Source organism: Halichoerus grypus, chromosome 3 (genome assembly GCF_964656455.1).
Source record: "Halichoerus grypus chromosome 3, mHalGry1.hap1.1, whole genome shotgun sequence".
NCBI lineage: Eukaryota > Metazoa > Chordata > Mammalia > Carnivora > Phocidae > Halichoerus > Halichoerus grypus.
This window is the reverse complement of record NC_135714.1, coordinates 40,007,209-40,033,954: the sequence shown is the minus strand read 5'-3', so window position 1 is coordinate 40,033,954 and position 26,746 is coordinate 40,007,209. Positions and strand designations below refer to the sequence as shown.

At 44.0% G+C, this 26,746-nt stretch overlaps 3 protein-coding genes across 6 annotated transcripts in view; 1 reads left to right on the top strand and 2 right to left on the bottom strand.

Moving 5' to 3' along the window:
• FRYL (FRY like transcription coactivator) overlaps positions 1 to 11,642 on the top strand; it is a 255,835-nt gene extending 244,193 nt beyond the window's left edge. For all 3 annotated transcript variants that reach the window (XM_078068586.1, XM_036093014.2, XM_078068585.1), the window contains 5 exons: positions 4,335 to 4,403; positions 7,169 to 7,186; positions 7,933 to 8,043; positions 9,044 to 9,234; positions 9,546 to 11,642. In XM_078068586.1, coding sequence (XP_077924712.1) covers positions 4,335 to 4,403; positions 7,169 to 7,186; positions 7,933 to 8,043; positions 9,044 to 9,234; positions 9,546 to 9,804 — 648 coding nt within the window. In that variant the 3' untranslated portion in view covers positions 9,805 to 11,642. The remainder of the gene's footprint in view (positions 1 to 4,334; positions 4,404 to 7,168; positions 7,187 to 7,932; positions 8,044 to 9,043; positions 9,235 to 9,545) is intronic.
• Positions 11,643 to 12,284: 642 nt separating this feature from the next.
• On the bottom strand, positions 12,285 to 18,712 carry ZAR1 (zygote arrest 1). 2 transcript variants are annotated; one of them, XM_036093020.2, is made up of 4 exons: positions 17,747 to 18,712; positions 16,333 to 16,425; positions 16,178 to 16,252; positions 14,508 to 14,819 (listed from the first exon to the last, which is right to left on the bottom strand). In XM_036093020.2, the coding sequence occupies exons 1-4, from the start codon at positions 18,710 to 18,712 to the stop codon at positions 14,676 to 14,678; spliced, it is 1,278 nt and encodes a 425-aa protein (XP_035948913.1). In that variant the 3' UTR covers positions 14,508 to 14,675. The 2 variants fall into 2 exon arrangements, with proteins under 2 accessions (XP_077924710.1, XP_035948913.1); XM_078068584.1 differs by lacking the exons at positions 14,508 to 14,819; positions 16,178 to 16,252 and adding an exon at positions 12,285 to 12,346.
• An 866-nt stretch (positions 18,713 to 19,578) lies between these two features.
• On the bottom strand, positions 19,579 to 26,223 carry SLC10A4 (solute carrier family 10 member 4). Its single transcript, XM_036093019.2, has 3 exons — positions 25,481 to 26,223; positions 24,525 to 24,735; positions 19,579 to 20,639 (listed from the first exon to the last, which is right to left on the bottom strand). Exons 1-3 carry the CDS (start codon positions 26,074 to 26,076, stop codon positions 20,127 to 20,129), a joined length of 1,320 nt encoding a protein of 439 aa, XP_035948912.2. The 5' UTR covers positions 26,077 to 26,223; the 3' UTR covers positions 19,579 to 20,126.
• Between the last annotated feature and the right edge of the window lie 523 nt (positions 26,224 to 26,746).

Genomic DNA, 26,746 nt, shown 5'->3' with positions numbered 1-26,746 from the left:
GTGCAGCTGCTGGGTCGTGGGGTGTACGTATGTTCGACGTTAGTAGGTTCTGCCGTGCCGTTTCTGGAACCTGCTGTATCCGTTTATAATCCCTGCAGAGGTGTGTACAGGAATTACTGTTGCTTCATAGCTTTGCCACCACTTGGTGTTTCCACCTTTTAAAATTTTAGTCATTCTGGTGGGTGTGCTGTATTTTATCATACTATTTTGCATTCCCCTGAAGACTTGTCTGAGCACCTGCTCAAACAGATACTTTATTTGGGTATTTTTTGAACTGTGCCTTCAAGCATCTTGTCCGTTTTTGTAAATGGGTTATTTATGGCTTTCTTACTGATTTGTAGGAGTTCTTCTAAACACAAGCCTTTTACTGGATATACGTATGATAAATTTTTTCCCTTCTCTGTGGCCAGCATTTTCACTATCTTAATAGCATCCTTTGATGAACACACGTTTTTCATTTTAATTAAGTCCAAGTTATCTGTCTCTTTTCCATTATGGTTTGTGCCTTTTGTGTCTTCAGAAATACTTGCCTACCATAGAAGCTGTGATAGATTGCTACAATTAATGACCTTGATAAACCATGCCTCTGTGTGTCCACACCCTTTTATAACTTGGCTTTGCCGTTCCTTCCGTCAACAGATGGAGTCTAGTTCCGCACCTCTTAAGTCTGAGGTATCCTTGCCTTTTTCTGACCGAATTCAGAAACGGTGCTGTGCAGTTTCGGAGCCTAGCATGCAGGCCTTTTGCAGCTTGTGCTTTTGCCATCACGCCAGTCCAAGTGTAAATTGGGTAAACGCTGGAAAACGAATTTGACCCTTAGCCTCCTAGAGAATTAGAGGCCCCGTGGAGGAGAGTGGAGGCATCCCAGCTGACAGCTAGCATGCCAGGCGTCAAAGGGAGGCCAACTCAAGTCGTCAGAGGACTGGGACTCAGGAGCGACCCTAGGCAAGGCCAGAAGAAACTCCCAGCCAGCAGATTAGTCTGGTGGTTTTAAGCCATTAAGTTTTATTTTTTTATTTTTATTTTTTAAAGATTTTATTTATTTATTTGACAGAGAGAGACACAGCGAGAGAGGGAACACAAGCAGGGGGAGTGGGAGAGGGAGAAGCAGGCTTCCTGCGGAGCAGGGAGCCTGATGTGGGGCTCGATCCCAGGACCCCGGGATCATGACCTGAGCCGAAGGCAGACGCTTAATGACTGAGCCACCCAGGTGCCCCCTAAGCCATTAAGTTTTAGAGAGGTTAGTGATACAGCAATAGATACCACGTACAATAGGAAAACATCAAACACCTACAAATAAATCTAAAGATGTGCTACACCTCCACACGGAAAACTTCAAATATGACTGAGAGAAATTAAAGGACGTCTCAATAAATTAAAGACTGTACTATGTCATGAATCAGGAGACTCAAAATCTCAGATTGTCTATTAATGGAAATTGGCAGGCTAACTCTACAATTTATATGGACATACAAATAGCTAATTATAGGGCAAACAACCGTCTTGAACACAGGTTAGCAAACTACAGCCCATAGGTCATATCTGGCCCACTGCCTGTTTTTCTAAAGGTTTTTTTGGACCATAGTCATCATATTTGTTTACATATTGTCTGTGGCTATTTTTTGCGCTGCAACATAGTTAAAATAGAGAATAAATGGTTTGCAGTGCCTAAAATCTTTACTCTGTCCTTCACAGAAATAGTCTTCCAAACCTTGTCCATGAAGAACAACAACAAAGTCTAAACAACAGTGTTAAACTTCCAGCCAGTAAGACTTACTAAAAAATTCAAAAGAGTATATTGGCTTAAGAATAGAAAACTAGACCAATGGAATATAATAGAAAACCTGATAACAGACATATATACATGTGTGTAATAATTTATAGCAAACGTGTTGTTGCTATGCAGTGGGAAAAGAATGTTCTTTTCAATAAATTGTGTTGAATCAAATATTTGTATGGGGGAGAAAAATGATTCCTTCTGAGCTACCATCTCACTATTTGTCGCATCTGTTCTTTGTTTTGTTTTTGTTTTTTAAAGACTTTATTTATTTGACAGAGAGAAAGAGAGCACAAGTAGGGGGAGCAGCAGGAAGAGGGAGAAGCAGTCTCCCCGTTGAGCCGGGAGCCTGATGTGGGATTCAATCCCAGGACCCTAGGATCATGACCTAAGCCGAAGGCAGACACTTAACTGACTGAGCCACCCAGGCGCCCCCCATCTGTTCTTTGTTACCTTTTTTTCTCCTTTCTTATCTTGGTCTATGAACCAAGTATTTCTTGTTACTCAGTTTTCCCCTCTAATAGTTTTTAGTATTATAGTCTTGTAGTTAAGATAGTCTTCCATATCCTTGAGCCTCCTGAGGATCATGAGTGAAAGTGTGGGGTATGCATCAGGACCCCTGCCATCTTGGCAGGAAGTGAACGGTTCTTTTCAACACCAGGAGACCAGAAATCTCTTACAGTTTTTAGCCTCCCCGATGCTGCTGCTTGGTTTTCTAGCCTCTCCTCCTGCACATGTTAAATGTTGGAGCGGCAGTGTTCCGAGGGAAGCTGCACACAGTTGGGTCCCTTCTCTGCAGTCCCCTTTCCTCCAGCATCCTGGCCCTCCATACTTCCCCGCCTTTGATGACCCTGTTTTCCCAGCTCAGTGACACTGTGGGCCCCACCCCCCAGGCCACGGCTGTCTGTTCAGCCTCTCTGCCTGAGGAACAAGCAAAGCTTTGAGTAAGCAGATCCCCAGGAATAAACCCTGGATCTACACAGGCTCCCTTTCAGTGCTTTGGCCTAACTCCCTCAGTCCTGGTGGATGGTATTCTGCGTCTGTAGTTGTCCTTGGAGGATTGGCCTTCTACAGGCTACTCCATCATGCCCAGAAGCCCAACCTCCTGTTCAATTTCAACCTTCACTTGAGCCTTGGGTAGAGAAAGAGTAATGGCAGGGAGACTGGCTGTGAACTGGAAGACATGCTGCACACAGAGTACCGTGTCTTGCATACACTGGGATCGTGTGGACCTGTACGGTTCAGGCTGGTCTGCAGCCATGGGCCTACGGGCTTGGGACGTGTCCTTAAGAAAAAGTCATAAACTGGGCGCCTGGCTGGCTCGGTTGGTTGGGCAACTGCCTTCGGCTCAGGTCATGATCCCAGGGTCCTGGGATCGAGCCCTGCATCGGGCTCCTGGCTCAACAGAGAGCCTGCTTCTTCCCCTGACCCTCTCCCCTCTCATGCTGTTTCTCTCTCTCATTCAAATAAATAAATCTTTTAAAAAAAAATAATTTTAAAAAGTAAAATAATTTATTGAATAAGGCTCCCAAAATGCTAGATCACTGGGCAGAGAGTAGAAAAAATCATATTTAGTAAGAATAGGCATTAAATATTCAGTTACTAATTTTTTCTAATAATTAGTATACTTGGACAAATTGGGCTGGATTAGTGAGAATGACTAGGTTTATATGCATTTTAACATCCTGAGTAAATACTAGCCCATGCATTTTACAGCAGGTTTCAGCCGAGTGCTGCCGATACAAAGAAACCTGCCGGGTAGCCTCTGCCACTGGCCGGCACTGGCCGCCGCGTCCCACTAGGAGGCTTAGCATGTTTCCTCAGACACGCTGTCGAGTGAGGGCCGATGGGCCTGTGCAGTCTAAGGGACTGCAGTAAAAGCCACATAAGGTCAAAGAATTGTTTTGAAATAACAGGTGTCTCATTTTCATTCTTTGCATGTAGAATGTTAAGCTACAGTTGAGCGTTTTAAATGCCTAGTAGTACCGAGATATTTTCAGAGAGTATACTTAATGTAGCTAATAGTTTTTCTCAAAGTCTTAATGATTTCTTACATATATTAGTTTATGTTGAATAGCCCACAAAGAACTAGGAAGTAAGAAGAACAGACAATAATATCAAACTGTCAAAACCTAGGTGCTTCACTTGGAGGCTCTTAGCTTTTATTTCAGCTCGGACATTCCATGACTCCAGTGTTTTCCCCCACTGAACTACAATACTATTAGGTTGTGAAGATTTCCAATAAAATCTGCAAAATGAATACTCTTTACTGAAATGGAGCACCACAAGTCTCTAGAAGAGCAGACTATTCATTGTGTTTCTGTGAGTAAAGCACCACAGTGTGTGCATCTCATTGTGTTTACAGTATTATCCTGCTCTGGTTTGTTGCATATAAATAATTAGGCTCAAGTGGAGATTGAAGGCTCGGTCTATAACCGATCCCAGAACTTCAGGTTAACTTTTAAAGTTGTTTTATACACACAGGCTGTTTTATTACCAATTTCATTGTGCATTGTACAATCACCATGTTAACATTTACGGTTACTTATTTCTTTAGTGGTTAGACAACTGTAAGAGGACATTTGGTGCCAAAGAAGACCTGTATAGGATAAACACAGATGCACAGGTAAGTCTCCTCTTCTTACTTTTGCTATATCTCTAGATCAGGTAAAATTGTGTTCAAATGTCCCTGTTTGATAATCCTAAAAATAAAATTTATAACACTTTTCATTTTTGTTATCAGAACAATCTTTGTCAAAGTTAGGTTCAATGAAATATTGGCTTAGTAATGAAAAATTCACTTTAATAAAAATGAACGACCAGCTTGTGACTGAAGCTTAATAACATTCAGCAGATAAGCTTGATGGATATCTAGACAGTCCAAGTTAGATTGTACTTGCTGCATCTGCCTCTTCAAAAAATTTTTGTTCTGCATTAGTATTCTGCAGATAAATTGTCTAGTTGGGAAAACAAACCTGAGAGTAACGTTATATACATTCATGTTGGCCTCTCTAAAGGTGAAATTGTGATTGGATAAATTATAACTTTTTTATAGTATAAAAGTCAGTGAAAATAAGAGTAACATATTTTCTTAAAGTACATGTATATAACACATTATATTAAATGAGGATAAATTAAGCCCTACAAATTATTCTAATAGGAATATAGGTTCATATGGGGGAAGATGCAGTCATCAATTAAAATTAACAACTTCTGCATTGACATCAGAGTTCCAGTCTTTTTCAATATTGGTTACACTGTTAAGCATTTCTAGTCACTGTAAAAGTTATTGTATGATTATAATAAAAATGTGAAGTTTTTTTAAACTGAAATGTTGGGAAAATAGTAGTATGCATTTCACATTCAGTATCTCTGTCCTTACAACGATGTCTGGTAGATGCTATTATTATCCCCATGTTGCAGATGAGGAAGCTGAGGCTCAAAGAAGCCAATGTATCTAAAATCAGTAAGAAAAGTTAGAATTAAGATTCAAATCTAGGCAGGCTGACTCCAAATCCTGTACTGTGTTACAAGGAAATGGTCAAATCACCTGTGTAAAGAAAGAAACAAGGGAAAATAAGGAATTAACCCTAAACTAGAATTGGAGCCTTTGGTTTTATCTTTGCCACTGTTTAACTGCATGGTTTGAGCATGTAATATAAACTTTTTCCTACATAAATTAGGTGATTAGACAAAGTGATTTCTTACATCCCTCTGCCTTGAAGTAAATGAGTTCCATCTCCAAGAGCCTAAGTCGGTTAATATAGCTCAAGGCTTTCTAAGTGAAAACTGAAAACTGTACACTTAAGAGTTTAGTTTATATCTTCTCTCTCCTTTTATATTCAGCTCCTTGAGATTGGGGACACTTTTTACACAACATTACTAGTATCTGTCCCTGTGTACCAGAATTCTTTTGCATAATAATTTTTAGATGAAAAAAAACCCACACCTGCCAATTTCAATATACTTAAAAATCAAGAATTTTAAATCTGGAAAGTTGGCATAGAGTAATTTCCGGTAATTCAGAGCTACACGATTAATTACATTTGTGTTATCTCCTACAGTTGTGATCGTAGATTGATTTATTTGAGAGAGCAAGCAAGCAGGGGAGGGGGAGAGAGAGGGAGGGAGACGGACTCTTAAGCAGACTCCCTGCAGAACGTGGAGCCCGATGCGGGGCTCCGTTCTCATGACCCTGAGATCATGACCTGAGCCGAAATCAAGAGTCGGCTGCTCAGCCGACTGAGCCGCCCAGGCGCCCCTGCCATGATTTCCTTCCCATTACAGCCAAGAGTAGATGCCGTGAGTGATGCACAGAGAGCCAGTTCCATCATTCACGCTAATGGAAGTGAGAAAAAGTATTTGAAACTCAAATGGTTTAGTTTCCATATAAAACCGTACAAAGTAGAACCTCAAATTTAGATATGCTAATATGTTTGACATTGGATTATGCTCAACTAACATTCACTGAATGACTATCCACATAATTTACAAGGAAGCAGAATGGAGCTAAAGTTCACCTTTGCTTAGCAAATCCCTTCTAAATTGATAGGAATAAATGTTATATAAACAGTCCTTCAGAGGACACTGTTTAGAAAAGCTGACTTCAAAGGGACTTTTAGAAGCAATATTTACGTTACAGCAATTGCTATTTTAATTAGAAATCATTCTTTAGAATGGACTAGAGACTAGGTCCAAGTGGCTGTAGATACTTTAATAATTTTTAAATAATCCTTAAATTAGATGTTTTGCTATGTATTTTACATACATCATCTCATTTGACTCAAACCTAGTTGGGCTGAACTTCTGAAGTTCACTAAATTGCATTTTGGAATGCATTTTAAAATGCACATCGGCTTTTGATATTTTATGTTCTAACTCAACACCAATTAGGGCAACATAGGACCTAATTAGTAAGGGTAGGAAGCCTAGACCCACACCAAAGATAATCTTCTCATGGATATTTATAAGATTATAAGCCAGTTCATTTCTAAAAACAGCAATTCATTTTTTATTTTTCTAATCAGAAATTTTCCACTTTACTGATGGAAATTTTATGACATTTGCTTTTTTTCTTAGATCACTTATACTAGCCAACTTTTCCTAGATCCCATTAGTTCAGTTTTGTCCTGTGTAGCTTTCAGACAAGAAATAAATTATAGCCTACATGTCATTTAGTTATTTGGCAAAGAGTTTAAAACACCCTGGGTTGTTACAATAAGTGTATAAAAAGTTTTATTCTGGAAATATCAAATTTTTCTTTTGGATGAAAGTAAATGTTCTTCAGTTTGCCTGGGACATCTGTGACCCTAGTTAAAATGATTTCTTACACTAATTCTTGGTCTTTTTCTTCCTTTGTATTTTTTGTGACCCGATCACCTTCTTGCTTAGCAAATGGAAATTCTAGCAGTAAGTGACCTGTCTTAATTTATAGACTTACCATGTCAGACAAACTGATTTTCACTTGCCATTTGTGACCTAGCAATGTTTTGTCATGGACTACTTTAAGAGTGTGCTTCAGTTCTGCATAGCCCTAATCCATGAAATGTTGGTCCTCTAAAGAGATTTTCTGATACGTACAACTAGCAGACCCCTTTTTTGTACATCTATAAACTAACATTTTAAACTTAATTTTAAAAATCATAAGTGCATATGTTAATTTCATGGTCTCATTTCAATTTCAATGAGATCACAAGGTTTTGGGGTTTTTTTTTTAGAAAAATGAATTCATTTTTAGGTAAGAGGTAATCCAGTTTGCTTTATCAAACATTTGTTGATAAATGTAGCACGATATACATCTCAAGGGGGCAAAAGTATATACATTTGTACATTTTTTCATTATGAATTTTAAGTTAAAGTGAATCCTTTTTAAAGCATTCTATATATTGCCTACAGAAAAATTCTAATGTGAAAATGTGCTTCTCACTAAATGAATTATGTAATAACCAACAATCTTTAAATTGTATTTTAATCCCAGTCTTCAAAGCATCTTTCATCAGCTTCACACTACATTAACTTGCTTACTGCAGAGAAATAAATGCCAAGATAATTTTTAACGTATTTACTTATAAATTTTTATTGGAAATGTACTGTCTAATCAAACAGCATGGACAATGGCACCTGAATTTAACGCAGTGTTATTTACTTACTTCTAGGAACTGGAGCTCTGCCGAAGGTTATATAAACTGCATTTTCAGTTGCTGCTTCTGTTCCAAGCCTACTGCAAACTGATCGGCCAAGTAAATACAATAAAAAATGAAGCAGAGGTAAATATTTAGTTGTAGTAGGAATCACTGATTCTAGAATATTAAAATACAATACATATATTCCTTGTAGGAGAGCTTATGTCAAAAGTCACTTAATGGTGAATGCTTTTTTTCAGAATTGTCTTTTTAGACACGATGTGCTATTTTGGGACCTGTCAGTAAATAAAACAGCAGACAGATAGCCAGCGGTCTTGAAAGGTTCAAGACCTTAAAGGTCACAGCAGCAACGACAGATCATCTGTAACCAAAAGTCAAGGAAAGCACATCAGCTGAATAAAGACACAGTTAAATTATGGAACTCCCCTAACATCTTGTCCATATATTTTTGTAGTTCTAGTGATGCACATAAGAACCAACATGTCAAAAACACTTTGAATGTTGGAAATCATGTAAGGAATAGGTGCAAAGGTAGTGACATTAGTCTTTTTGCCCCCTTGTCAAAGCTGGTACTGAAACAGGAAATGCTTTCACTTTTGTTAAATGGTTAAATCAATTTAAAAAATACATACTGGTTTATATAAAATGCACTGGGTAAATGATCTTTGAAAATATAAAGACTTTCAAAAATTCATGACCCCCCCCAACAGTGAATGATTTTTACTATCCAAGATGTAATACCACATGTTAAAACCAATATAAACATCGGTTACAACCGGTTTTATTACATCTATCATATTTATTACAACCTGTTATTTTTTTTCTTAACCTCTGTGCCCAATGTGGGGCTCAAACTCACGACCCCGAGATCGAGCGTCACGTGCTCCACCAACTGAACCAGCCAGGTGCCCTTATCACCTTATCAAGAGTATTTAAAGATGACTGGTAGTCTACTGAATTGAGAACTTGAAGTATTAACTGCCTTTAACTACTAAGTTTAACATTTGCAAATCTTTAAGAGAAGCTACTCCTATCATCAGACATATCTTTACAGCCAATTAAATGCCCTTTTTGTTACTTAACATACAAATAGATCCTTTTAAGGTATATTTATTTGTTTTAGGTCATCAACATGTCTGAGGAACTAGCCCAGCTGGAAAATATCCTCAAAGAAGCAGAGTCTGCTTCAGAAAATGAAGAAATTGACCTTTCCAAAGCCGCACAAACCACTATAGAAACTGCCATTCATTCATTAATTGAAACTTTGAAAAATAAGGAATTTATATCAGCTGTCACACAAGTAAAAGCTTTCAGGTAAAATGTGAAGGGATTTCCTACCTCTCCACCTAGACTGGGATTTTACAATGACTGGGTTTGGGCTTTCGATTTGATGTTTCAGTATTCCGTCTTTATGAAAGCATGACTGGTATTTTCTACAGCTATCACTGAAATGACACCACTTTTAGACTTTGTTCACTCCTCTACTTTGGGTAATACATTTGCTCAAATATTAAAACAGATCCTCAATGATTCACAAGGAAATTTTGTTATAGGTATTAATTTAAAATGTAGCTAACTTTAATAATTGCTTGAGTCTCAGGACTTAAAAATATTGTGTATTTCAGATCTCTCTGGCCCAGTGATATCTTCGGCAGCTGTGAAGACGACCCTGTGCAGACGCTGTTACACATATATTTCCATCATCAGACGCTGGGCCAGACGGGAAGCTTCGCGGTTATAGGCTCTGACCTGGACATGTCAGAAGCCAACTACAAATTGATGGAACTTAATCTAGAAATAAGAGAGAGTCTACGCATGGTGCAATCACACCAGCTTTTAGCACAGGCCAAACCAATTGGAAATTTGGTGAGCACTGGATTCTGAGAAACTTCAGGCATTTAGGGAAGAAACAAACCTGAAGATGATGAAGAATATTACCAGGCACCTTTTATGAACCCTTGCAGTTCACAGATAACTTCCTGGCAGCATCCACAACACGAGTAACTATTGTCCAACTTCTATCGAGATAAAGAACGTCAAAATCAAAGATCTGAAGAAAATTCTAACAGCTGCCAATACCTCTCACAATTAACTCTATGAAGAAGGAATTTTTTAATTATTACTTAACCTATGTGAAAAGAAAAGGGCTAAAAGTGATGCATACATTACTTTCTGGAGAAAGAAGAGAATTCCCAGACTGTTTGCAATAATGGCCTCTAATACGGAGACAATGGAAAGCAGGTGACATGAGGCTAAAATCCAGGCTCGTTCATTTTAGCTGAAGACCTGCAAAGCTGTGTGGATTTCCAGCAGCCAGAAGCATACTCTACAGTTGATGCTTAATCATCTACATGAAGAACCTTCAGTCAGATAGACACACACAGAAAGACTTCTTTGCAAAAACCATTGATTTTTTTTTCAACACCTGGGATAAGGGCGTGGGTGTTTTGTTTTTTAGTCTGTATAAGGGATTACGTGTGCGTGAGCTGGGATGTGTGAGTATGTGATAGTCCTATTTTCAAGGTATGGATGTTTGGGGATAACGTGTCAGAGCATGCCTGAAAGAGCACTGCAAGATTATTTTTGAAGAAATTTTATTTTATTAGCTCTAACTCTTCATAGTGTGTAAATGTTAGAACATTTTAATACTATTTTAAAGCTGGGCTTTCCCGGTATTTTGAAAAGAAATAATATATCTGTTAATGTTATTGGAATGCTGCTCAGTTCTCTGATCAGTGCTTACGGGACGATTGTTGATAACTAACCAAAGTAGATGCCTGCAGAGACTTAAAAATGTAAAATAAAGATGTATGCTGCCCGGCAGCTCTTCTCCTTAGAAACGTTAACTTATTTTACTCCATAATTATTATAGAAACTGTATAGATTAAAACCAGTATTGTACATTTTTGCAATGCACTGTTAGACAAGAACAGGTGTACAAAGCTAAAGAAAAGATTGTGGTCACTGATGGTAGAATACATGACTTGCGGGCTCCGAAGTCTGCAGAAAATTCAAGAAGAGAGATGCAAACACATTTTTCTATGTTTATTCAGGACTCATGTGTCTCACCCAGAAGGAACCTGGGGCTATGGGGGAAAATGAAAGGAAGCCTGAAGACTGACTACCAACACATGCAATATACTTAACTCCTGTCGAAGTCTGTAGCATAACATGAACTGGATTCTGTCCTTTTTTAAATAGCATTTTGTAAAAGAAATGAATGTAGTCCCACAATTCCTCTGATTTGAAAGGAACACCTTGTATTTTTTATAGGCATCTCTTATCCACTGTGACTTTTCTTTTAAACTGGGCTCTGTGCCTCCAGAGTTTAGAATGTAGAAATGAAATGCTTAGCTTTGCCTTTTCTTGGGGGTGTGGACCCTGCCAGAAATGTAATTATGCTCAAGTGCATTAATTGAAGGCACTGTGCACGCCATTGGACTGCTGACTAGAGTTATGTTACCTGTAAAATCCATAACTGGTCACAGCACATTCATAATCACTGTATTTTTTGACCCTGATAAAACACACACAAATTATTTTAATGGTGTTCTGGTATTGTAAATGGTGTCCTTTAAATTATTTAATAACTTTTAGGTGTGGGGCAGGAAGAGAGGGATGGTGTCCAGAGACACCCCACACTTTATATCCTATCGTACCATCCCCTATTTTCTCACCCTCCTTATATCCTTTTTGTTAAAATAAAAAGCATTGTAGCTGTTGATCTGTGTTGTATTTTAAGGATGAATGATGATAGTGTGCATCATGCAGAAACTTTTCAAATATTATCCTCATTCTTAAACATACCTTCCCGAAAAGGGGGAGAACAAAGTTGAGAACAGATTAGGTTGACTAATTCATTACCCAAACCAAACCTTTGAACAGTTGAAATTTCCTATTCATGTTTATGTAGCTAAGTTAATAAGATAAATACACCTACAGAAAGCAAAAATGCAAATATAAAGTAAGTAGGATTGTCCTTTTGCAATTGAGTTTTCCTAAAACCTATACTAGTTTGCTCCTCTGAATCCAAAGTTTGCATTTAACAAAATATACCAGATGCTTAATTTATTAAATACCCTGTGTAGTTCCAAACAGAGCCATTTGTGCTCATACAGCCTTTTTCTTTTGCCCACTAAGTTGATCATTTTTTTAAATAGTAATACTAGCTTGTAAAATAACACCAAGAGAAGAGAGCTGGAAGTTTTTTCATTCTGCTTCTAAAATAGGAAGCCAAAAGCTTTTTTTTTTAAACACAATTTAGAAACTGTTTTCTACTTTCAGTGATATAGAGGGTGTGATAACAACCCACAATCTACCATAAATTTAGGAAATAAACATTCTCTTGGAACAAACTCACCAAAGCCAGAGTAAGTTTTCCTCATTTAGGTCCAAGTGAACTGCTCACACACCACGCCAGCATAATCTAAATGAAAAGAAAGAAGATATTAGAATCAATGTAATTGTACTTGATGGCATTCTAAAATTTTTTCCAAAGTAATCCACTATCACCTTAGCAAATGTAGGAAATGTAAAGAAAACTGGAATCACTGGAAACCAGAGATAACAGTATTCTGGGGTATTTCCTTCTAGTCAATGTCGCTCGTTAAATATACACACACACGTATACACATATACACACATTTCCTTTGTACAGTTTGACAGTGCTAATTGCTAAAATGTTAGCACAACCTTTATAACAAAGATGTTTTTGTGCCACTTTGTCCAATGCACACTAAGTAAAACCTACTTTGATCCTTGCTTTACCTCAAATGTAAAATAGGTTAGCTGCTCTATTAAGAGCTTGCCATTACTTTTCCTAAGTTTAAAGAACGATTTAACTACCCGTATTAGTAGACTTAGGACTCCCTAACAGGTGTATTTCGATTGTTCCCTTACTCAGGTGTTTACTGAGTACACTTGCATGCCATGAATCAAATAAGTGTCCTTTCCCTGTCCCTACCTTCAACCAAATCCATAGGAACAGGTGTTAGAACATCACCTTCCCCCACACCTAGAGTTGTCATCTCTTTGGTCCTACCACCATTTTACCTGGTCTTTGCAAGTCTTACTTGTTTATAGGCATCCACTGTGATTATTTCTTTTTGAAGATAAATCTGTGTCCTACCACAGCTTTAAAACCTTTCAGGGAATTTGGATGACAAAGACCAGTCAGTCCTGAGCAAGGTCTAAAAAGTCCTCCCAGTCTAGGCCTACCAGTGTCACTTGCCATCATGCCCATCCCTGTCCTCCAAAGTATTCTACTACTTTGGTTTCCTTTTGGTTTGCTCTACCACTGGGCCTTTGCACATGCTACCTTGGTCTGAAAAGTTTCTCCTTCACCTAATTCAATTCACCCAAACTTCAGGTCAGCCCAAGTGTCATTTTTCAGGCAAGCCTTCCCTGACCTCCCTAAATCTGATCCCCCATTTATTATAGGCACCTAAGTAGCTCTTTCATATTATGTGACAAACTCCATGTTACCTTTTTTTAATGCAGAAAATAATGGCCATCTACCCGATGCACTGGAAGGTCCAGAAGGGCAGAGGCCACATCTGTGTTCTTCTGAAGTACAAGGCTGACTCAAGCAGTTTCCACACCTCAATTCCATCAACAACCACCACCCAGGGTGCTTGCTAAAATGCCTCACACCGAGACTGTGATTCTGAAGGGACAGGGGCCTCAGTCTGTTTTTACAAGCACCTTCCCTGGTTCATGTGGATGCAGAGGGGACTTCCCATTGCTCTAAGGGTTCTAGAGACCTCAAATTCATTCTAGGTTCTTTACATTTGTCTACACCCATGCACCCAAGAGGTTAACAAACATCTCTCTAGACTACCCTCTAAGGTCGTGAGGGTTAACTCAAATGAGAGGATTAGAAAATTGGACGGAGGCATAATTAGCACCTGGTTCCAGTTACGTGATTTCTGTAACCATTAAACCAATAATCAACTCTGATACTAAAATCCCGAGGCCCTAGCCAACATGCCATCCCCCACCAGGAGCGTGCCGGGAGCAGGTCCTTAGTATTTTCTTGGGAATCATGTTGGAAGCTAGCAGGCACAGATAGGATGAGAATTCCTATGTTAGTTTGCAGTTATAGAACTGCAAGACAAAAACCCAGCCTTAACAGTCTGTTAACTAACTTGAAATCCCTAAGTACGTTTAGGAGGCCTATTTAAGTTAACTTGATCCACTGGACTTCAGGTGGTAACAGCTTAAAGAAACTGCCCTTGGCCACCCTGTTCCAGTCCCCACCCGTACCCTCCGTGAAACCGTGTAGTTCACAGCCCCCAGCCGCAGCTAGCCAGCCGCTCGGGAGCAACCCAGAGGCAGAACCCTAACTCTCCTCGTCCAGCAAGGCTGGGCTCCGCCTCCACCTCCCCCAGAAGAACGTTACTTTAATGGCTAGGTGGCTTTTCATTCGATCACTATCTTGCTTAGAAGCTTCAGCCCCACAGCCACACGGGAGCAGTAAACCTCATACTTGTGAGGCCCTCTAACAAAGTGACAGATGCAGACTGTTAGAAGAGCAGCTCTCCTAAACTTCAAAACAAAGCAAAAAAACATCTTATGCAATTTATCGATTGTTTTTGCAATACTTTTATTTGAAGGCTTTGTCAAAAATACAGCCTTGCATGAAGTATTCTGAGAAGGGAGAGGCAGAAAGGAGCAGGAAAAAAGCTAACTTGTCTGCTCCGTTAGCTCACATTCAAGTAGGACCATTGTTTTTTGGGTTTTTTTTTAACATTCATTTAAATGATATACTTGAAGCTGAAAGTGCTGTCACAGGACAGGCGTTTGCCTTTGCATCTCCCACACAAATCTTGACGATGGGGCCTTTTAGGGTCAACGTGGCGGAGTTTTACAGCGCAGGAGCATCTAGTCTGTTTACAACTCTGAAAAACCAAAGTGAGAAGCACATACAGAAGATAAGCCTGTGGGGACTTCCTCAGACTTGTTATTTTTCTAGTCCCTTCAAACACTTCGCGAATGCACTCGACGCAAGGCCCTGTGCTGATCTTGTCCCATCCGCACCCCTTCCAGCAAGGATAGGATAGGAATAGAGGGTGCTGAACCAGCTAGTCGTGCTCTCGTGTTGCAGAAGATTCAGTTCAGACTTGGGAAGTTTCTCTTGAAACACAGGTAGAAGGAAATCTCTTTCTGCACTTGAAGGGTGGAGAAGAAACCAGCCGGGAGAGGAGTCAGACAAGGAAAGCCAAGGGGTGCGGCTGCCAGGCGCAAGCTGCGGATGCGGCCCAGCGGCGGGGGCGGACCCTGCCTCCCCACACACACCTGCTGCCAATGACCTGAAGCGGACACCAAAAGCAAAGCAGAAACCCCTGAGCCAGGAGCACGGCATTTGAGGCATCCTACTTTAGGGCCTCACCCTACTCTGCCCTCATCTAAGGGAGTCTAAACCGTTTGCCATACTTGGGGGCTCTCTTCCTACCCTAGAGTGGAGGCTTCCAACGTCCAGCTTGAGGGCCCTACGTGGATTAGGCTGTGTCAACTGACACCTCAGGTTCCGAGACCGTGTGCTAACCGGTCATGATCTCAGGCGCCGGGATCAAGCCCCGCGTCGGGCTCCCTCCGCCTCTCCAGCTGGCCTCTGCTTGCGCTCTTGCACTCGCTCGAAAATAAAATCTTTAATAAGAACTACAGACCATTGAGCTCTTTAAAAAAAAGTTTAGTCACCTCTTTCCTTAGATTATCTAACCCGCTTCCCACAGTGCAGTGCTTAGTTAAAAGTAAACCAGCAAGGTCACTCATTAGCCATAAAGCTGGGCAGCTTAAATCTACTCTGAAACAAATCATCCTCCCTTCGCGAGCACTCAGGCAGGACTGAAACTTTCAAACCCCATGCTTATACTGAGTATCCTCAGTGGCGTATGTGCTCCAAACAAAGCATTTGGGCAGAACAGGCAGCCTCATGACAGCAGAAAGGTATTCTAGGTTTTGATTTGCTTTCCTACATTAGACTGAGTACCAGGTAAGGCAAACATTCTTCCATGTTGCGGGAGAAGGGACAGCGTCTAAAGAGGTTAACATAACCAAGACTTGCAAGGACAGAAGGAAACAAGACCCCCAAGGCCCAGTTTTCCAGTTGAGTATTACTTCCACAATCCCAACTGAAAAGCAGTCAAAACCTAGGGTCACTGGGAACCTAGCCTCTCTCAGGATCCATTCAAGAAGCTCCACCAAAACCCTCTCCCAGCTACCCAGTTCAGACACAAAGTGTGAGTATTTGATTTACTTGACAGGTGATATCCTCCACTCGGTAAGGGTTATAAGACTTCTGACAAGTTCTGCAAAACTGCTTGAAGTAAACCTGTGAGGAGAGAGGGGAAACGTGAAGCAAAACCCTCTCGACACCAATGTCAAAAAGATGCCGATTCCGCGGTTTCTTACCTTGTTGGTGCCCTGCACACACCACACGTAGGCACTTTCCCATCGGATGTTGCAGTCCTTGCAGTGATAGTAGCCATACTTCTGCTCTAAGAACTGAAGAGAAAGACACCAGCATCTAACTCACAGGATATTTAAATTAGCCTTCATTTCACAAGCTGGGAAGGACCGATTTGCTACTTAAAATTGGCAACCTCATTCCAGATCATGGAGGAAAGTGGGCTCAAGGTTTGCCCATTGGTCTCTATAATGTAGTAATTAGGTGACCTAATGGTTTAATCAAGCACACAAGCAAGCAGGAGCCTAAAAAGGTTCATGTTCCAGATCCGCTTGGTTCTTCAATTTCCAACAGTGCTAGGAATCTAAATTGCGGATAAACCAGAATTCATATTTAACATGAACTAAAGTAGTACTGTCTTATTCTTGAGCTTCTCATCTCCCCCTCCCCGTGAGAAACAGGTGTTTGGAGTTAGGCCTTTAAGTGCTCTCCAAAGTTCCTGCCAATTCTAGAGCAATTTCATAGGTGAGCAAACATTGGTCCAGGAAAGTTAGGAGGCAAGATTACACAAGGCTTAAATTACACACAGCTTCTGTCCAACTGGACTCCCTCCGCCTCTCCTCCCCTGCTCCCAACAGCCCTGGGCTGACTGTGCGAGAGACCCCAAAGGTGGCCTCCAGGGCTCGCACTACCTACCTCGGCCTTATCCACTTCTCCGCGTTACCACTGCCCCCCGCGCACTCCAGCCCTTTAGGGTCGGCCCGTGGGAGCCGACCCCACGCCTGCCCCGCTCAGGCAGCAGACACAGTGGCCCGAGTGCTTTAGCAACGCTGAGGTCCCGAATAAGGGTACTTTCTAGGAGCAAGAAAAGATCCCAAGGGAGGCACGTCAAGAGCTCTAGCCTCCAGGAGGAGCTTGGGAAGTTCGGGCAAGAATCAGGGGAGAGCTGACCAGGACCCCAGTAGTTGACGGTTAGGGCTTTTTGCCACACTGAGTTCAGAGAGGTGAGTGCGATCCTCAGGAAACGACTCTCCTGCCACCCAGTTCCCCTTAGGATGTTCTGCTGAGCACCCCTCCTAGATCGTCCAGATGAGGAATCAACACCCGACTCCGCGTCCACGGTCAGGGTTGTTGTTTTTTAAACAGTCAATGCGCTCGGAATAGGAGGGTGACCAGGGCGTCTCTCGCCAACCTGTGGGGCCCGTTTTACAATCGCCGCCAACAAGCAGGCTGCGCTCGTTGAATTCTGCGGTGGGGAAAGGCCGCTCCCCTGCCGCTGTCAGCGGCTGCGAAAAGGCACCCAGCCGTGGCCCGCCCCTAAGGAAGCCGGCCCTCCACGGGTGGCGCGCAGCCACGGGGCGAGGGGCGAGGGGCGAGGGCCGGGAGGAGACCACGCGCCCGTGGCCGCCTGGGCCTCACCTGGAAGCGCGGCCGCTCCTTGGCCTGCTCGGGGCTCCGGGGCGACGACCTCTCGCCCGCGGCGTCCTGGGCCCGCCCCACCGGCGGGGGCTGCTCCGGACTCCGGGGCGCGCGCCGCCGGGCCGCCTCCCCTGCCCCGCTCGCCCGCGGCGGCAGCCCGGGCCCGGCGACCGGCGGCTCCCAGCTCGTCCGCACCGCGGTCTGGGCCTCGTCTTCGTCCCCTTCCTCCTCTTCGGGCCGCGGCCGTTGGGGCGACTTCCTCGCCGACCCCTCTCCCTCCTCGGGGCCCCGGGGCCTCGGAGGCGCCGGCTCCCGCTCTCCCTCCGGCGCCGCGGGCCTCTGCTCCCCGGCCGCGCTGTCGGCCCCTTCCAGGAAGGTGGTGAGGCGGCGGGAGGCCACGGGCGAGTACACGGCGACGGTGCGCGGGAAGCGCACGGGCCGCGGGGCGCCGCTCGGGGGGCTGCCCTGCTCCGGGCCCCGGCGCGCCGGCTGCGGGGACGCCGAGCCGCCGCCGCCGCCCGCACCCTCGAGGCCAGGGCCGGCCAGGGGACCGGAGTCGCGGGCCCTGCGCAGCAGCGTGCGCCGCCCCAGCGAGCACTGCACCGAGGCGTCGCGGCGCGGGTTCACCTGCACCGCCACGTCCCGGCTGCTGGCCCTGTGGGGCCGCGGGCCCAGGCCCGGGCTCACCTGCGACAGGAGGGCCATGAGCTGCGCCCGCTGGTAGCTGTCAAAGTACTCGGCGGCCGTCAGCTGCCCGCAGCCCGGGAAAGAGGACGCGGCCGCCCCGGCAGAGGAGGACGACGAGGAGGACGACGCAGGAGCGTAGCCCCCGCCCCGGTGTCGCCAGCCGCCCCCGCCCGCCGCGCCCTTGCTCTTGGCGGCCGGCGGGTAGGGGTACGGGTACGAGTAGGGGACGCACGCCGGGTACATGTAACCGTCCAGCACCTCATCCCCCAGGGCAGCCATAAGCGCAGCCCGGGCCGCTCCCGAAGCCGCCCTGCCCTAAATAGGCAGCCCTGCGGAGGCAGCCGGCCGCCGACCGCCCCCCCCCCACGCCGCTCCCCTCGCTGCGCGGCCCCCCGCACCCTGCCTGTCGCCGGCTCGGGTCCCAGAGTCCCCGCCTAGGCGGCCTGTCCCTGACCTTCTCGGTGGGGAAATTTTCCACACCCGGAGGTCGGCACAAACACCCTTCGGTGATGGGGAAAGACTGCTTTCTTTGTGCTGCAGGAACTGATTTGTGAGTGAGCCCGCCGGAGGTGAAGAGGATACCAGCAAAAGAGCGCAATCACCGGGATTAGCCGAGCCAGGTGGTCCCCGGGCCTTGATGATTCCACGTGCCTGCGCCGCCCGGGAAGCTGAGGCGAAGCTGGGTGCCTCTGTCTGGCTAGTGAGCAAAAATGCACAGGTTTGGGGGAACTGCTTTGGGTCTGTTACCTATGATCTCAGATTCTAGTTTCATTATTTCAGAACTGCTCTGAAAAGTCCGCCCCTGGCACCCTTTCGGGAACTCCATAGGGAAAGCACTCGAAGGCATCCGTATCTAGGCTAATTGTTTTCTCCCCTGGAGCACGTCCTCCCCTCCCCTCCACCCCCCACCTCAAGCGAGTACCACGAGGTATTGGTGTCTTTTGGGGTGGAGAGTACTAAAATTCTCCTAACCAAATTATCCCTCCAAAAGATAACTGATTGGCGATGTGTCGACATAAATGCAAAAACCAAATCAGTCCCCAACTGAGAAGAAAATGCCTTGTTCCCTGGAAGAATGTTAGTTGTCCATTATTAATCGACATCAGATACACATTAATGTACTTTTTGTGTTGACTTGACACAGGTTTGACAATAAAATACTGTATTTCATTGCTTAGTTGACCTGTTTTGGGATTTTTTTTTTAATACAGCTCAAAATTCAACACTGTCTGGTATTCCTAAGTTGAGCAAGCACTTGGTTTTTTTACAATTACATTAAACTCAATTATGCTTTACAAATTGCTTTCAAATTATGCTTTACAAAAAAAAATAGCATGTTTTTACTCATATAAGATAGTGCACCAGAATTCTACATTTCCAAGACCCTGTTTTCTAGGAGTTTACATATTTGAAACATAGAAATTGGTAATGGTAAAAACCAAAGAGCACATTTAACATGTTCTGGCTTAACTCTAGCAGTCCCAGGTGCAAGTTATATTATGACACTGATTTGTAATTTGGGAAAAGGCTTGGTTAATACACCAATGCAACCTTACAATGGGAAGATCATAATTGTGACACGTATGATAATGTGAACCATTTGTTATCCTTTATGTAAACCATATTCACTACCACAGACCATAACGATGAAGTAATATTTCAGCAAGATAGAAGCGCCTCTGTATCTTCACGTTCAGAGAGAAGTCTGAGTGGTTTCCATCATAATTAAATTATCAGCTTTCACTGTGCCATAGGAAGTGTCTGCCATTTCCTCTTCTTTTAGTTTCTTATAAGAAATATCTGTATCTTCATCTTCATCTAGAGGATCTCGCTTGTGTGATATTTTCCTTCCATACACTTTATATATTAAAACCAAAATCCCTGCTTCTGCAGACTGGAAAAGGGCATAAAGCAAGGGAAACATGTACATACTTCCGATGAATTGCGGTGGGAAGGCCAGTTTCAGAATGGCAGTACAGAGCTGCACATTCTGACTACCCGTTTCCAGGCATACGGTCCTCTTGCAGTTGGCTGGAAGATGGAAGAGAGTAGCTAAGCCGTAGCCTGAGGCATAGCCTGCCAAAGGCATGAAAATTGCTATCATGTAAACACTTGCAGGAATACTCAACAGCAGTTCAGGTCCTAACATAGTGCCAGTCATTATGAAAAGGACCACCAGCGTCACTAGCAGAGACCACAGGGAAACCTAGTAATAGAAAATGAACAGACAAACCATCAAAAATAGGATAGTTGATACGGAATTCAGGCAAGCGAATCCTAGGCTCTTGCAAGAAGAGACACATCTAGGCTCACCTCCCACACAATGGAGATCTTTGCCACAGCAGTCTTTGACAAAGTACTTCTGAGGATGGGTAGGTCCGCCTTCAGGATGAGTCCGGGTCCTTGTTGGACAGTTCTAATTGTTTGGAGGCCTGTCCTTACGACAAGTGACAATCTGCCTTCCCTAACAACTAGCCATTATCTTGGATAGACGCTCAGGAGCAGCATAGACCAGACTCTTGTTTGTTTGTTTGTTTAATTAACTTATTTATTTATTTGACTCCTATTTAAAAAACAGGAGCAGAAGGGCACCTGGGTGGCTCAGTCGGTTAGGTGTCTGCCTTTGGCTCAGGTCATGATCCAGGGTCCTGGAATCGAGTCCTGCAGTGGGCTCCTTGGTCAGGGGGGAGGCCTGCTTCTCCCTCTGCCCCTCCCCCCTGCTCGTCATTCCCTCTCTTGCTCTCTCTCTCGAATAAATAAAATCTTTAAAAAATAAATAAAAAGTAAAAAACACGAGGGGAGGGGCGCCTGGTGGCTTAGTCGGTTGAGCATCGACTCTTGATTTTAGCTCAGGTCATGATCTCACGGATCAAGCTTGGCAGTGGGCTCCTTAATGAGCATGGCGCCTGCTTGAGGTTCTCCCTCTCTCTCTGCCCACCCCCTCTTCTTCTCTTTCTCTCTCTCTCTAAAACAAAACAAAACAAAACAAAAGAAACAAACAAAAATCAGGAGGGGAAGGCTACTCTTCTTCAGGTAGATGTCTCCAGACTTTCATGTAACTCTGTGGTGGGAGTCCTGATGGTTCTGAACATGTGTTTAATTTGTGCGTGTACCTCTTAAAAACAGCAGTTAGAATTGAGCTCAACACACCAGGTCTGGTCTGATGAACAGAGTGGGCAAATGAACATTACCTTCCCTGAACAGGACCCCATGTTTTCCATAAGAAATTAGTTCTGGTTTTACACGTGATATAAAAAGCTATTAAAATTTATGAAACTTACATGTGATATTTTCAAACTTCAAAATACTTTGTATTTCAGAGAATTGATAGCAATATTGAAACAATTACCAACTCAGATTATGTAAATGAAAAATGTAAACAGAAGAAGTGAGAAATTCTTTGTAATTCTGAACATCCCCTTTTCAATCTGTTCATGAGAAAACTCCCACCTGTAAATCTCTAATGATGCTAAAATTCTTACATCTAATAGATGGATTTTAAATACAGCACAGCTGACTCTGTATGAGACACCGCACCGCCTTGATGTCTGGTACATCTCACTCATTCAAGTAAGACAAGCTGCGTAAATAGTAAGGTGGAAACCTAAAAATTCCTCCCCTAGTTCTCCCTCAGATTAGTAGTTAGCTAGTTTTTGTTTTTGTTTTTTTTTAATGGGGGTGGGGGTTGGGAGGTGTCTGTGAAGGAAACCAGAGATCCAGAAGAACAGTTTAAGTGTTGCCTCTGGTTTGCTGGGCATCTGGGGGAAACCCCTTTGGAGTCTGTGGGATTGGCATATACTTCATACTCTTTTAAAAATTATTTAAAATTTATCTGGGCTGGACAAAAAGTCTACGCTAGAGGGTGCTGAAATTAGTATATAAAGTACTCAAGCTACAAAGGTACAACAGGCAGAAACCAAACTATTATAAATCAAAACTTTTTTTAAGTACTCTACACCCAACGTGGGGCTCGAACTCATGACCCAGACATTAAGAGTTGGAGGCTCCACTGACTGAGCCGGCCGGGCGCCCCTGGGGTTTTCTTATATTAAGATGTGTGTCCACATCAAAAGCTTTGACAGGAAATCTGATTCTTCATTGTAAAAATATTGGCTCCAAAATTTCTTTTGAACTATTTTAAATCATTTGGGTGAGCACTGACACTGAAGAATCATTTTACAGTGTTTGCAAAAGTGTAAAAGTGTTACATAGCATACTTTATGAGTTAGGAGTAGGAACAGGTTCACCCTAAATTCAAAGTGAGCCAATCTTACCGAATTGTCTATTACTTAAATATATTTATCTGTTTTTAGCATGGGAATAGATTATTTGATTGACTTTCTCTTAGAATTCCTAGGTGTTTTTTTGTTTTTTTTTTAAGATTTTATGTATTTGACAGAGAGAGACACAGCGAGAGAAGGAACACAAGCAGGGGGAGTGGGAGAGGGAGAAGCAGGCTCCCCGCGGAGCAGGGAGCCCGATGCGGGGCTGGATCCCAGGACCCTGGGATCATGACCTGAGCCGAAGGCAGACGCTTAACGACTGAGCCACCCAGGCGCCCCTAGAATTCCTAGGTTTTATAGTATTAGCTTAATAGTATCAGCTTCATGATTAAGCTTAATGTGTTCTTAATGCATTTCAAGATTATTTGTAGGTATATATGTAATATATAAAATATATGTATATTTACATGTATATATAAATTTATTATATTCAAAATATGTTTATTATATATATATTTTTTAAAGATTTATTTATTTATTTATTTGACAGAGAGAGAGAGACAGTGAGAGAGGGAACACAAGCAAGGGGAGAGGGAGAGGGAGAAGCAGGCTTCCCGCTGAGCAGGGAGCCCCATGCGGGACTCGATCCCAGGACCCTGGGATCATGACCTGAGCCGAAGGCAGCCGCTTAATGACTGAGCCACCCAGGCGCCCCAATGTATGTTTATTATAGAGCACAATTTTTTTACTCAAGACTGGATATATGTGTATAAAAGAACCCTTTATTTTTCATATTAATAAAAGTTAGCTTCTCTGAATAATCAGATTTTAGATTCATCTATTATTTATTTAAAATTAACTTATTCAATTAATATAAGTAAAACACAAAAGATTATGTCTTCTTAAATCTACATAATTGAAACATTGGAGAAACTTTTCACTTGTCTAAATGAATTTGCCTGTTCATTAACAGTAATTACTTATGTATTTTGAGTAACTTCCTAAAATGAGAGTCCTATTCATGGTTTACTCTTATTTACTATTTTTGAGTTTTCAAAGAAAGCTCAGTTGACAAATATTTAATTTTTTCTCCAGTCAACTTTACAAAATCTCTACTTCTCAAAAAGCACCAGTTGTTTTTTTTAATAAAGCAATACTGGAAATAGTACACAAAATAATAGGACTTCTCATTCTTTCACTAGCTTTAGAAACCATATGCAGTACTGCAATGGGGAAGGAAAACCACACAGATTTACTTATGGTTATATATTCTGCATTATTTATCCAGGACCCAGTCTTATTTTGTGCTTTAAAGTCAATATTTTGTGTATTCTATTGCCTCAATGTGATTTTTAAATTACTTTGGTCTTATTAGTGTCAACTTATTTTTAGAAAATTAATAAAACATTTTAAAGGAAATGTCTACAGAGTTTCTAAGAATTAGAGTTCCACTTTTTAAAAAGATAGTAATACATTTCTAAAATACTGGACAAATTCAATTCATATAATTTTATTTCATCTGCTTTGATTCTTAATGATGCAAGATTTGTTAGTGGAAAATATGTTGCCAATTAATGGCACTGATATCTCTTTCCCCTGTGATATATTTCCTCCTGTGAATACTAGTAGTTTTCTTATGCTGTTTTTAATTAAGCTTTGTCTTAATTAAAGCTATGAGTTTTTGGAATGCCAAAAGACAGAAGTTATCTTTGTGGCACAAACTTTTTTTTTTTTAAGTTTATCCATGCAAGGGCTGCCAAGTTTTCTTCCTTATCCCTCTTTCCCAAATTTCTTAGCATTTCAGCCAGGGGTCAGAGACCAAGGACTCTCTAAATACACTAAGTACATGAAAGGAAGAGCGACCTCACCTTCACAATGTAGTCTGCCACCCGGTTGTATTTGTACCGAATGAAGACCCCCAAGCCAATAGGGATGAGAGTGCTGCAGAGAGTCAGGGTCACGGCCCCCAGCGGTAGTAACTGCACCAGGGGGGTGTTGATCCAAGCGCGGCTATAGATCCACAGGCACAGGGGCATCAAGATTAGGGCCAGAAGCGTAGAGGAGATGGTCATGATGATGCTGCAGAAAAGGGAATGAACAGAATTCAGAATGGGCTCTGTGCCAAGAATCTCCTTTGCACATTGGGTAACCTCTCTCTTGCACATTGGGTAGAGGAGAAAAAGACTGCAAGTCTGGAGCTTGAAGTGTGGGGAGAACCCACTTCATCCAGGGAACTGCCAAGAGAACAGCACCTCTAAGCCCAACTGAAACAGGAACCCCAGATTTGGGGGCGGGGGAATCTGAGAACTGTTGCCCCGGCTTTATAAAGCCTATTGAGCTGGCTACAGTCTGTCTGGATGATTCTGAGGGCAAGGAACATCCTTCTTTTTTAGTCCTCCAAAGCACCCTGTTAGACATGGCAAAGCTGCTGAACACGACTTGTTGGACTGAACTCAATTATATTGTCCTCTATATGAGATCACTTTCTTCATTGGGGCCAAGAGCCTTATTTTGCTTTTGCGTTTCCGGCGAGACCTAGCTTCAGGCTTCCCAGTTCCCTTTGTCTTCCAGAGGCCGGAGACCTCCGCTGACAGCCCAGCCCTCAGGGAAGATGGTCGGAGGGCCGTCAGAGCAGCTGCCCGTCTAGGTCTTTCCCCCTACAGCACTACCTCCTCCCATCTGCCTTGACTTCGAAAGCCCGGGCGTCACCTCTTCCTGCGCTCTCTCCAACCGCCTCTCCTTCCTCTCTGCTGCGTCTCGAACCCGCGGCTCAGCGTGGCTGCTTGGGGTGCGAGAGATGCCCAAGGACCAGACAGCTCCGTACCTGAGGTTCATGTCGCCGTCCACCAGCAGGGACATGAGGTTGGAGAGATTCCCGCCGGGACAGCAGCCACACAGGAGCACGGCCACGGCGGCCACCTCGTTCAGCGAGAAGGCCAGGGCCAGCAGGAAGGCCAGCAGCGGCAGCAAGCCGAACTGGCAGAGCGCGGCCAGCAGCGCGCCCACGGGCCGGCGGACGTGCTCCCCGAAGTGGTTCACGTCCACCGTGCAGCCCAGGCCCAGCATGGTGATGCACAGGGCGGCGCCCACGAACACGTTCAGCCCGTGGTTCAGCGGCGTGTCCCAGAACGGGGTCTGGGGGTGCGCCCAGGGGTGGGGGAACAGGGACGGGCCCAGGCTGGCCGCGCCGCCCGCCGAGCCGCCCGCCGTCGGCTCCGAGGTGGGCGTGGGGCCGGGGCTGAAACCGACGCCGGGACTGGGCGCGAGACTGAGCCCGGGGCCGGGGCCGGCGCTGGAGGTGGGGGCGACGGGCAGGTCCGAGCCGGGGCGCAGGCTGCTGGCATTGGGCGACAGCGTGTAGTTGTCCGGCTGCAGCGAGGACGGGGCGAAGAGCAGCGTCGCGTTGTCGGGGCCGTCCATGGCGCTGGGGCGGGAGGCTGCGGGTCTGCGGTTCCCGGGCCCCGCGCGTCTCTCCCCCGGTCCTGCGGTCGCCGCCGCCGCCGTCCGCCCGCCCGTCGGTCCGCAGCAGCAGACGAAGCTCGGTCCGCAGCCCGGGCTGCGCGGCGCTGACGTCTCCGCGGCGTCGGGTGCGGCGTGGGGGGTGGGGGTGGGGTCCTCGGCAGGCGGCACTTAGAGCGCAGCCCCCCAGGGTGAAGGCAATCGCCGTGCCCCCGCGCCCGGCAGGCCCCGCCCCGCCGCCGGTCCCTCCTTTTAATCACCAGTAAGTGGTTCTGTGAGAGTGTAGCCAGGGGCGGAACAAAGACCTGACAAAGGACGAGAAGAAGAAAAACCGTGCCTGGCTGCCGATCAAGTTCTCTGATGGGCTCTGCCTCTTTCATAATGAAATCTGGAGACCCAGACACGGGGGGGGGGGGGGGGGGAGAGAGAGAGAGAGAGCTTATCTAAGCACGCACAAAAAGTACATACACTGTTCAAATAGCCTGCAACCCTGAGCATGGGGAGGGGGGTCCCTGACTTAATATGAGCGGTTCTCTGGTAGCAAGACACAATATCTGGCTTTAATTTGCTAACAGGTTTTTTTTTTTTTAATTTTTAAGTAAAATAAATAATTTGCTAACAGTTTTTAAAT